Source organism: Plectropomus leopardus, chromosome 20, assembly GCF_008729295.1.
Source record: "Plectropomus leopardus isolate mb chromosome 20, YSFRI_Pleo_2.0, whole genome shotgun sequence".
NCBI lineage: Eukaryota > Metazoa > Chordata > Actinopteri > Perciformes > Serranidae > Plectropomus > Plectropomus leopardus.
The window spans coordinates 3,620,239-3,632,858 of NC_056482.1; the positions used below are offsets into that span (position 1 = coordinate 3,620,239).

General features: G+C 37.5%; 1 protein-coding gene across 1 annotated transcript; it reads left to right on the plus strand.

The window, feature by feature from the left end:
* Nucleotides 1-233: 233 nt before the first annotated feature.
* Nucleotides 234-4,801, plus strand: s100z (S100 calcium binding protein Z). The gene is made up of 2 exons (XM_042509500.1): nucleotides 234-374; nucleotides 4,567-4,801. The coding sequence occupies exons 1-2, from the start codon at nucleotides 234-236 to the stop codon at nucleotides 4,720-4,722; spliced, it is 297 nt and encodes a 98-aa protein (XP_042365434.1). The 3' UTR covers nucleotides 4,723-4,801.
* Nucleotides 4,802-12,620: the final 7,819 nt, after the last annotated feature.

Sequence of the window (12,620 nt, forward strand, 5' to 3'; positions counted from 1 at the left end):
ATCGGCACAAAGATAGAGGAAGGCTTACTTAGCGTCTCCTCATTTCCTAATAAACAAGCTGTGCTGCAGTGTCTCGCGGCACATTTGGGATTCTAACTTGAACCAGGTAAGAGCACCTCTCTCATCGACAAGATTCTCTTTCTTACACCTAGTGTTATTAGATAATATGTGTTATAAATTATGAACCATTTTCATTGCCAGGAAGCTGTGAGAGTTGTCATCCTTCCAGCAGAATGCCGAGCCAGCTCGAAGGTGCGATGGATGCGCTGATAACGGTTTTCTACAACTACTCTGGAAACGACGGAGACAAGTACAAGCTCAACAAGGGCGAGTTAAAGGAACTCCTCAACAGCGAGCTCACTGACTTCCTCACGGTAAAGAAGGCATTGCCTCATTATGATTGTGTTGTTTTTTGCTTAAATAAATCAAATAGAAGATGTTGCGTCATGGAGAAAAAATTTACAAATCAGTTAGTCAGTTACTCATGCCTTCTAATGTTTTTGAAAGAAACCAAGCCAATTTGCTTACTTTTTAAGGGTTAATGCAAGGCAACTTTATTTATGAAACACATTTCATTACAAAAAAATGTCTCAATGTCCTTCATATTTAGAAACAAAATTTACATAAAAAAACAATCATGCATACACTATGTAATGCTGAAATGATGAAAATAAGTTAAACACCATTAAGCTGTTGTAATGAATGTGTAAGTAGGCAAGAGCTAAAGAGTTAGGAATCGCCCCTGATTGGGAATGTGTTGGTGCACCAAAGTGTGACCTTTACATCTCCCTTATTTCCTCAGTGAATCTATTATGACCAAGAGTAATTATGGGAATTCACTAATTATGGATCTTTGCTACTGCTGGGGCCTGACTTGCTGAACAGTAAAATTAGATTAGCATGTTTTCAGATGGTTTACAGAAGAGCATTCTGACCTTGTTTGAGGAAATGCTTTTCTCATTGATCGCTCTCCTGCTGTCAGAGTGTAACTGCTGGTGCCTCTCACATCACACCACATCACAGCACCCTGTGAAATAAAGGATGTGGAGAGGGAGATAAATGAGGTCGTTTCAGATAAGCCCCGGCCCCTGAGTCCATGCGATAGCACCGTGTACGAGCCTGCGATTTCAAATGATTGAGACCAACGCGTTAACGGGCCGAGGCCTGAGAGTCAAACCACCGACACCTTCAGATATCTTTCTTTCCTTTCACTTGTCGTCCTCCCTCATCCGGACGGGAAGCCTCAGGTGCTCACACATCATCATCAGTGGCCCATATCGCCTCCAAATATAGACACTCCCATGATGTCATCACATCCCCCCGGGCTGTAGTCACCTCTGAGTATAGACGCAGCCCCAGCCAAACATTCACCCTCACTCTCGTCTGACAGGAAAGACTGACACTTTCACTCTGAGGCTTGATAAATGACTGTATACATAGAGGATGATATTAAAAAAAAGCTCCACAATCTGAAACATCAGACATCAGTGGAAACGAAGGCTGTAAGGGACAGGACATGTCCGAAGCCCCTTCTTTTTGATTTTCCTTTGCTTTTAACCCAGTAGGGCCCACTTAAATATTACACACACTCGTATTGCTCTGTGCACAAAATGCACATTTAAAAATCAAGCTTTACAAAATATTATACATTAATATTATTTATTTATTTATGTTTAACCAACATCAGTCCTAATCATCCTAATTTTTTCTTCAGTCATATACTCATATCACACTGCACACAAAATGCGCTTTTCAAATCAGGCTACAAAAAACATTATACATGAATATGATTTTCTACTTTAATTGAGTTTATATTTAACCAACATCAATCCTAATCATAAATATCAAATATTCATTAATTTTCAGAATTATAACCCTTTTAAATGCAATTTTTTTTGTCATGATGCCACTATGTTTTCAGATGAAAAACAAAACAAAACACAAAAATGAAACAGTCTGGGGTATGTCAGTGATTTGCAGCAACACTGATTGTGACAGTGCACCTGGTGGAAATAGCATGTGTTTTCTCCATATGCCAGATATGGTTTAAAAAAAAAAAAAAAAGCGTTATCGGGTGGAAAATAGTAAAAATAACAAATTCCAAGCCAAAAGCCCTGAATGGCACAGTGAAGTAACACAATGCATGTTTTTATGCTTTGATGGCTGTGGGATCAAAAATTGTAGTTTGAACTTAACAGTAAGAATGTAACAGTTTAGTTTCCACAGTGTATTTTAGACCTATTGTAGGAGCTGAGCTGGAAATTCCAAGATTAAACAAAATATGACATCGATTTAGCTGAATAGATACAAACTTTGTGATAAGTAATATTGACTCATGGATCATGTTATTGGGAATATATGTAGGAATATACAGTAAAAAGTAAAGGCAAGAAAGCCTCATAATAATACATTTTTAAAAAAGATATTACTTTATTTTGAAGTTCTCCAAGTTTCCAATGTCTGATCATTGTCTTACATTGATGGCAGGTCCCTAAATTGAATCGGATACAAGATAAAACAAAAACAAAAAACAAACTTATTGTGTCATTACTGTGGTGTTGTGGTAGACTTTGTTGTAGTGGGAAGGAGGAAGCGTTAAAGTCAAATTTTAAAGTAAATCTAACCAATATATTTATAAATAGTTTGTGTTAGGAATTCTTAATAGGAATGTGTTTACTGATAAGAAATGCATGATTTTTTTTAGCTGTTGTCATTAATTTTTAACACGAGCTTTAGGTCTGCAAATAATAGCAAAACTTTGATCTGAAGCTAGACACAATCTTAGATTTAGGTTATTGTAATATCAGAAGTGTTGTCTTTTTCTGGTTTTAAGGTTGCACTAAAGTAAAGTGATACAATTTTCCGATCCCACGGCCAAAATACATTAAACAACGGGCACATTCATTATAATCTACTGTAGCTGCTAAACTGACCACAGAAACTGCGCTTGCATGTGCAGGCATTGCACTGCTTGTCGTTAATTTTGTGTAGCTGGTCTATTTATCTTTTCTGTGTTTGGCTCCACGGCCCTCCAACAAGTAAAAACTTTAAAATTCTAAATATGAATTGTACCATGGTATCAGAGGCAGTGCAAAGCTGCAGGCCAACCTTGCATTCAGACAACTTCACAAGCATTTAAACTTTTGGAATTTGACCAAATTGGTTTGCTTTCTTATGGAAACATGGTAAAAAGGCACTGAGCAACTTGACAAGAACTGAAAATAGTAGCTTTTGAAAAATGATTTTCATAAAAGATGTGTCAAAAACCACACTATATTTATATTATTATTATAGGACTCTTTTCAGGCCTTTTCCATATTTTTTTTGTTAATTCTTTTTTTTCCCATCAAATGTTTAGGTATTTTTTTAACCTTTTTTTAGATTTTTGTTTGATTTTAGTACCAATTTAATAGTAATTTCTTCATAATTTGATTACTGCCGTTTTCCCATGTTTTGAAAGAAATTAAGCCAATTTACAAAGGTTTCAAATGGTTAAAATAGATCAATCAAATAAATGCATTCTGTTGTTAAAACAATCCAGTAAATTAATTTAGTACTAGTTAATATAGCTTAGGATATCAAACCCTACATAACCAACTGCATTATAACTGGGCAAAACTAAATACATAGTGAAGCTGGCAGCTATCACACAAAAAGTCTGTGCAGCAGGTAAAAAGTCCTGCTTCACTACGCCTTAAGTCTCTGCACCAATCCTCCTTGTATTTCAGCTGGTAACAAACAGTTCAAGCTGTTGTATTATTTGCTTTAACCCACTTACTCATTATATCCTCATTACTTATGGTTATCAGATGTATCATTAATCTCATTGTATGAATATCAATATATAAATAATCTAGTTTGTGAAAGCACCAATAGCCAGTCCCACAATATATTTACAATATCAAGGTATTTGGTCAAAAATATCATGATTTCGTCAAGCTTTAATGCACTATGCTCAAATGTAGCTCTGAGTCTGAGTCCATATTAAAAAAAATCGCGGCAGAGCTGAGGTGATATTTTTCTAATAGCAAAAATATCATGAGTTGTTGCCCTTATTCAAAGTGGATTTTTAATTTCAACCTTTTCTGGAAATGTAGACTTTAATGAGTTGCACAGGGTAAAGATCAGCGGTGCCTCAGAGGTTTGAGGGTGTAAAAGGAAAGCCTTGTTGTCAATCTTGTTTCTTCATCCTTGAGGAAATGAGCAAAAGCAATAAATGTTGGGTGTGATCAACTGCTCATGGCTCATTTAGCAGCGACATCACTCTGCTCTCCACCAGACATGCATGGCAGCTTTTGCCTTGAGTCAATACGAAGCTCCAATAACAATCAAATGACTGTTACTCATCCTACACTACACGGACAGAATGATATTTTCTATCATCACTAAATCTAATATGTGGTAAAGGTACTTTTAATTGCTCAAACAGGGACCTGAAGCGTCGATACTCTCGGCTTACACGTCCAATTTATACAGGAGAATAACTGTGAAACTGAAAACTATAAAAAAAAAATTAATTAAATTAATTGTATGTTGGAATAATATTCTTTTTTTCCTGATTTATAGTCACAGAAGGATCCGATGCTGGTGGAGAAAATCATGAACGACCTGGACTCTAACAAAGACAACGAGGTGGATTTTAATGAGTTTGTCGTGTTGGTGGCAGCCCTGACTGTTGCCTGCAATGACTTCTTCCAAGAGCAAAAGAAAAAAAACAAGTAGACGTCTGTGGGAAACCAGCTGTAAATCTTTAAGATCATTAAAAACATCCAAAAATGTCCCATCAGTGTAATTTAATATAATTTGTACTGGGGGTCGACCAATATTGCGGTAGATGTTGTTTTTTCAGGACCGATACTGATCATCGGTATTTAATGAGACTGATAATTGATATTTGGAACCGATGTGCATTTAGAGATTTCTTACCAAGTTACTCATTGCCTTTTTTGCCAAATTTAGAATGTGGAATATATCAAACTCCAACACAAAACTTTGTTTGAATGCCTTTAGCAAATGTTTAATCAAAACTGAAACTTTCGACATCATGTACAAGTTCCCAGCAACTTTTTTTTTATAAAGCTCAGTAGAAGTTTAAATAAAAATGAAAAAAATAAAAATAGCTCTCTGAGGTTTTACAAAGTAAAAGTTCCTCCCATGCTGACACTTTCTTTGCATGTGTTTCAGACTGCCTTCCCTGGAGTTGGCTGAGTGTAATTCATACACTTTTTTGAATAATTAATTTTAACAGCGATCATTAAAATAAAACGCCAACACAGATAATCTGCAAAATGCCAATATCAGCTCAGATAATCGGCCAGGCCAATAATCTGTCGACCCCTAATTTGTACTAGCATTTGGCACTGTATAGGATTGTGAATGTAATATAATGTAGACACTGTCCTATTGTCACATATATATATAAAAAAAGACAAATTTTCAGCCTGGAGCTGTTAAACAATGACTTTGTGATCTCACATTGAATGTCAAAATATGAGTTTTATATTAGAATGATGTTTGAAACAAGAAATATCAAAAAAAGCTATGTTGTTGTCGTCTTTTTTTGTCGTATTTTGAGCTGTATGTATTCCAAATTTGGTGCATGACAGTAAGAACTCTTCTCTAGTTTTGTGCATATAGTGAAAGACGCAACAGTATGTTCAGGTCATTCCTGAGTTAGTCAGTTAATTGAATAGCATTAACCTTTAAAAAGACACCTTTGTCAACAAAAAAAATGTATTTAAATCCTTTGTCATCTTTTCTTTTGTCCCAGCTGAGACGTTCCCTGCGCTAATATAAATGTCAAAATAGGAAACATTTTGTCCCTTGTCCCTCTGGCTGTCAGTCAATGCTCCCCAAGGAGGAACACTTTTTCCTTCATGTTGGTGCAAAGCTCAAGTCATGGAAAAATGCACAGGCTCACAGTAATAACAGATTTATTTTTGCTGTGTCTGTAACGTGTTGCTTTTCAATATATTGTTTTGCATGAGAAAATCTTGTCATATATTTTTTTCTTTCCTGAGATACTGAAAATATATTTAAAAAAAACATTTTAAAATACACACCCATCTCCTCTTTAATATGACCACTTACATGGTAAAATAAATCACAACTACAAGTAAAAACAAACCATGAAGTTACCATGAATAAACAGCACTATATTGCCTGCATAATGGAATAAGTGGCTCTTTCTCGATTGGTTATTTGATGCAAGTGCTGATGCAATATGTGAATTGGTGGAAAACAACAATGTAAAAAAAAATACTCCACTATTATTTAACTGGAGTAACAGTAAAAAGGTCAATATCTCACCATGTTTAGATCTCCTAACACGGCAGATATCACTGGAAAAACCATACAAAAAAACCCAACTTGAACAGTTCGATGGAATATATTCAACAATTCTCAGCTCCATCACGTTGCCGGTGAGCTGATGCCACAATACAGATAAAAATGTAAACATAACTCTGTAGCTAATATCAAAGTTGAGTGTCTCATGACGTGTCTACAATATGAGTGAAAATAAATGTTCCCAACTATTAGTGAAGCGAGTTGAAAGCAGCTCATTTTAAGGGTAACATCATTTCTCCAGACTGTGTGGGCGTGGCAGGTCAGGTTTTGATTGACACCTCCTTGGATCCCACCTTTGTCAGCAGTCTCTCGTCTCCATGACTGTCGTCATGGAGCAAAGCAGAGTCGGCGTGGTACAGCTCTATCTGTTCCAGCGCACTGACTCTGGCAGCATTTGTAAATCCAATCTGATGCTCTGCACTGACATGAGAGAGCTGTTGTTTGAAGCCTCGGAGGATTCTGTTTCTCCATGAATTAACAAACGGTTAAGTTTATTACACATTCTCTCGGTGCTTTGCCGCTTTTTCTCCCCAGACAGAGTGCATTCCAACAGCACTCTGAATTTACGGTCCAGTTTGTGCCAGAGTGCGCTCCGGCACTCAGAGTGAGTGTTTTCGAAGAAGAGCGGTCCTGCTCCAAGCGTCCGAACGTACTCCATTGAAACATACCCGCCAACACTCCTGATTTATGTGGTAGTCTCCTTTTATTTAACCCTTTCTCCTGCTTCAGATTGGTAGTCTCTCTTGCTAATCTCCTGATTACATAGTGCTATGACTCACATGGGTATTTCACAGTTTCTGTGATATGTCCAGACTGTGAATATGTGTCGTGGATGTATGATAGGGACCCAAACCGAACAACCATGCCTGACGTGCCATGCGGCACTGGTCACTGTGCATGTTCACGCTCCAGGCGGCGCCAATACTAGGCTCTGATAGCTTTGCAACTGAAAATGGATGAAACAGCTCCCAAAAAGAGGACACATGGTTTGAAATTTCTGTCCACTAGGTGCGAGGTCTTCCCGTTTCTAGCCACTTGCCTTGTCAGCAAATACCAGGCGTTTTGCATGCTGTGTCAGGCTGACTGTAGCATAGAACACGGTGGCAAAAACGACATTAGCAAACATGCTAACTATAGCAAACACTCACGGCAAACTCTCTTTCTCACAGCAAAATGTTGGCAGGTATAATTGACAGGAGCATTGAGGGATTTCAATATGGTATGTTAAATTAGTATCAACTGAGATTTTTGATTGGCTTTCTCCATATTGCATGATATGGGTCAGGGATAACCACGCCCAAATCAACCTTCAGGAAACTGTGAAAAAACTACAATGACAGTATTTCAAATTTGGATTTAGGCATATGTCTGATCATTTTTTATGCTTTTATTATCCATGTAAGTACAGTCCTAAAATAAAGTACAATACAGTAGTAAGAAAGTTTTTGGTGATTTGGATTTAAACACTGATGAAAAAAATGAAAAAAAAATAAAATGTTAAATTTGTCTCCATGTGCATAAGAGATTTTAACCAATGCAGCAAGCAGCCACAACTACTTTTTTGTAAAGGGTTACAAGCCAAAAACAAGAAAATCTAGTGTATTTTTTTAATATAATCTAAAAGTAACGAGTAACTACAGCTGTCACAAATGTCACAGAGTAAAAAAAATATTCTCTAAAATGTGGTGGAGTAGACGCAGATAGCAGCATAAAATGGAAATAAAGTGCGTGCTTGAGTGTGTAAGAGTATGTGTACTGTCATTCAGCTTTTACACTGTGGACATCTCAAAAGGTGAGAAAGAGAGAAGAGAGAGAGAGGACTGTGCTTTTGGGAAACGACTGCGAACCATGTCTCAATGACACGTGGCAATCCCAGTACGCACGGACCACCTGGGTCCAGCAGCATCAGCCGGTCACACGGATGCGTCTTCCCCTCAAGCAGAAACGCTGATCTTGTCACCTTGGGGAGGACGAAAGTGTGCACTCAAGCTGCTTTTTCTGAGGGTTTTCCTCCCTGCGTCCCTTTTCCCAGAATCCACAAACAGTTAATTTGCGATGACATTCTCAGCTATGACGTGGAGGAAAATTACAGAAACCAAAATAAAATGTGGTGCTTTTATGCGCACAGATGGTGCTCGCACAAACTCTCGCCGTTACAATGCAATCTGTCTGTGATTGGCTGTAATGGAGCAGGATAATAACCCTGTCTCCCATGGGAAGATGCCATGCAGTAATTATGCTTTTTTATTCCGTTTTTAAAAAGGTTGCAATCAATCATAAGTGTCATTTGATTATTTTGAATGTGGATGTGGTGTTTTCTCGCCCTCCACTTTCACTCCTCAAAATAACTGTCCCTTTGTTTCCTGTGAGTACGCGTCATGTTCAGGAAGTGTCTCTCAGCAGAGGAGACTTTTCCTGCCGATGGCAGAGTTTGACTCATGTCATGAGCATCTCTGATAGTGATCTCAATCACCAGGACGTCCTGTTAGTGTGAGGGGAAATAACTGGCAATCGAGAAATGCTTAACCCTTTAACATCCAGGTGCTGCGTCCAAATGCCTTTCATGGGTATATAGACATCTGAAACCTGAGAATTTTTTCCCCAAAAGTTTGGGGAAAATCTTAAATAGGCAACACGGCAAAAACAAAAAAAAAAAAAAAATGTAAAAGCCGATAAAGACTTTTAGGTGGTGTGTATGTGTGGGGGGATTATAAGATATTATAATGTATATATATATTTTATTTTTTTAGCATATTCTTGTTTTTTCATGCTTATTTTCAAGTATTTTTTAATACTATTTGTTTTTTTTAGGTTATTTTACTCTCATTATTCATGTTCCAAAGAGTTAGGACAAAATACTTGCACATGAGTTTTCATGTGCACACATGATGATGGAGACTGAAAAGAAAAAGGAAAAGAAATATCCAGCAAAAAAAAAAGAGTAAAAGGTGTCATAAAATGATTAGCCTGGAAGCGGGGGGATTATGAGATATAATGTATATATGTCTTCTTGTCTTGTCTTTTAGCACTCTCTTGAGGTCATTTTCTTGTTTTTTCATGCTTTTTGGGTAATTCTTTACTAATATCTGGCTTATTGTTGGGTTATTCTATGCTAAGATTCTCACTGTTCAGGTTCCAAAGGGTTAAGACAAAATACTTGCACATGAGTTTTCAGTGTCTCCCATCACATGCACACATGATGGGAGACACTGAAAAGAGAAAAGGAAAGAAATATCCAGCATATTGCAAAAAAAATGAGTAAAGAAATGGCAAAAAATGACAAAATGAAAAAATGAAAAATTAGCCTGGAAGTGGGGGTGATTATGAAATATTATAATGTGTATATGTTTTATTTTTTATTGCAATTCTTTGACTGACCCTTGCTGTCCACGGTGCATTAATACCTTCCGCCCCCCTCCTGCACAGCATCCATGTCACCCTTTTCACCCCTGTTGAGTTTACACCCCTTATCATTATAATTGGCCTGTAAATTAGTAGAAGCCTCCCTCACAAGAAAGGTGATAAATTTGCAAAAGCGAAGTGGTTGAGATATTTTTGATGGAGAAAAGGGTGATGGGATATTGAGAGGGAAGTCTGGTGTAGGGAATGACTGGTTAAGTAAATCAGGGGTTTCTTACTAAACACATTCTACATGTTAGAAAATACTTGCTAAACATGTGAAAACTCTCAGATTTAATTCACACATCTGCAATTGAAATTCCAAAACATATTTATTCTCACAGTGAGAGGGCTTCAAGGACAGCTGTTGTCATGGTCTTCAGAAGTTTATGATGAGCATCTTACAGTGTGACTGCTATTACAACCCTTAGTCTGACTTATATTTCGACACACATGAATGCCACCATAGTTACTGTAGACTGCATATAAAGATGACCGACATTACAGCTCCTAAAAAGTGAAGCCAAAACCTTTTTAAAAAATCTTTATCGCCCCCTGGTGTCTGTCTGCAGTATAGGCCATAAAGCCCGCCCCTTCATGTTAGTGAATGGGAAAAACTAAAAACTCAGAGTACAGGCCAAATATATTTTTCCCAAAAATGGTTTTATCAGCTAAGGTAGTTCTCATCACCCTGATGTTTGCTCAAGTGATAATTTTTTTCATAAAGTTTCATAAAGTTTTAATGAGTTATTTTATTGTATAAAAAGGGGATTCTGCCATGGGTTGACAGCTGTGAAAGTCAATCTGTGTGTTTGCATTCAGTAACGCTGCTTTTGATTGGTCTGACAGGTGTTTTGGCGGGAGATGGCTACTGTGCAGAATCTGGCTCTGAATTACATCACCAGTGCAAGATGGCAGCGGCCGTATCCTGGATATTTTGGCTTCACTAAAGAACAGCAGGGGTAAGTGGGGACATGTTGTCCATCTTTATATACAGTCTGTGCCTGTGGGCCATTCGTGAAGCTGTGGTGTGCTGATGGTTGGCTGCTGTCGCTTTGCATTGGCTTGTTCTTTGGTTCAGAGTGTGTATGTAACTGTTCTCCTGGGTTAGCTGTATACAGTAGTTTGCTGCTGCACAGTTGCTACCTGGTTCTTCAGCTTGTGGTGTGTTTGCTGTGCTGCTGGGTTAGCTGCTAGTCTGTAGCTTTGCTGTGGCTTCTTCTTCAGCTCAGCTATTTTTGCTGCTGCTTATTTTTCACAATTGTTGCTGCTGCTTATTTTTCACAATTGTTGCTGCTGCTTATTTTTCACAATTGTTTTATATACTTAGTGATTTTTTTAATCATACTAATTTGCCTGGATTCAGACAAACTCATAGCATTTATTTTTTTGCTTCATCTGCACTTTCAAGTCTAAATCAGAAATGATGATTTTATGTCTAAAACATGGCACAGGACAGTGTCTCATAAGACAGTGCGTCATAGGAGAGTGTTACTATAGGACAGTGTCTGATAAGACAGTGTGTCAAAGGAGAGTGTCATACCACAGGACAGTGTCTCATCATAGTGCAATGTCCCCTCCTAGGACAGTGTCTTATCATAGAACAGTGGCTCATCATAGTATAGCTTCTCATCATAGGACTGTGTCTCCTCGTAGGACAGTAACTCATCATAGGGCAGTGTCTCATCATAAGACAGTGTCTTCTCACAAGACAGTGTCTCATCGTAGGTGTCTCCTCCTAGGAAAGTGTCTCTTCACAGGACAGTGTCTTCTGACTTCACTCATGTCACTCATCCAAATGTAGCTGCTACCTGTGACGAATGTCTTTCAAACCTGCCCCCAGGCTCTTAACTCCCACATGCTGTCCGGTGCCCCGTTTCGTCACTTTGTGCGTCACTGTTTGTGTCATAACCCCTCATTAGGACTGGCCTGTTTGTGTGTGTGTGTGTGTGTGTGTGTGTGTGCGTGTGCGTGTGTAGACAGCCTCAGCCGATGATGAGGAAATTGAATGTGATATGGTCCTCGTGGATTAAAGCATTTTACAGAAAAGGGGTTACACAGCTGCAAGTGTTAACAAGGCTCTGTAATTATGGTGTGTGTGTTTGTGTGTGTGCGTCAGTTTAAAATGGCCTTAACACACAGTGGCACCTCCAGAAATATTTCAGTTGTTTTTTTTTAAACTGAATTACATGAACTTGACTATTCCATAACAGGCTTGTTTAAAACTGGCAGTGAGAGTTAAGGAATTGTGTCTTATTTTACAATTAATATCACAAATTGATGTGCATAGACTTAAAACATTAACAATACAGTAAATATTGTGAGTTCGACAACAATCCTGATTTAAAGTTTAATTTATCAGTACATGTCAGGTAATTTATTGTTTTTTAAATACGCTGGTTGTGTATTTTCATACCTCCTTAGGGCCCGCTTTAATATCACATGCACTCATACCACTCTGCACACAAAATGCACTTTTAAAATCAAGCTTTGAAATATACTATTTATTATTATGATTTGGTCCTTTAAATGCGTAATTTTTTTAAAACAATCATCAGCCCTAATCATAAATATCAAATATTCATACATTTTCTGAATTTTTACCCTTTATATGCCAGGTTTTTGTCATGATGCCACTATATTTTTGATGAAAAACAATAACAAAAATGTAATATTTTCAATATACTACATGCAAAGTAGATTGGATACGTCAATGATTTGCAGCAACATTAATTGTGACAATGCACCTAATAGAAATAGCATGTGTTTTCTCCATATGCCAAATATGGTAAAAAAAAAAAAAATGATGTCATCAGGCAGAAAATAGTAAACATTTCAAGGCAAAAGCCCAGAATGACAACCAGAAATAATAC

Excerpts from the sequence above, each read along its gene's own strand:
- s100z (XM_042509500.1), top strand. The coding sequence starts at position 234 with ATGCCGAGCCAGCTCGAAGGTGCGATGGATGCGCTGATAACGGTTTTC. Across the intron at positions 375-4,566 it reads AGCTCACTGACTTCCTCACG|TCACAGAAGGATCCGATGCT; the intron begins GTAAAGAAGGCA and ends CCTGATTTATAG.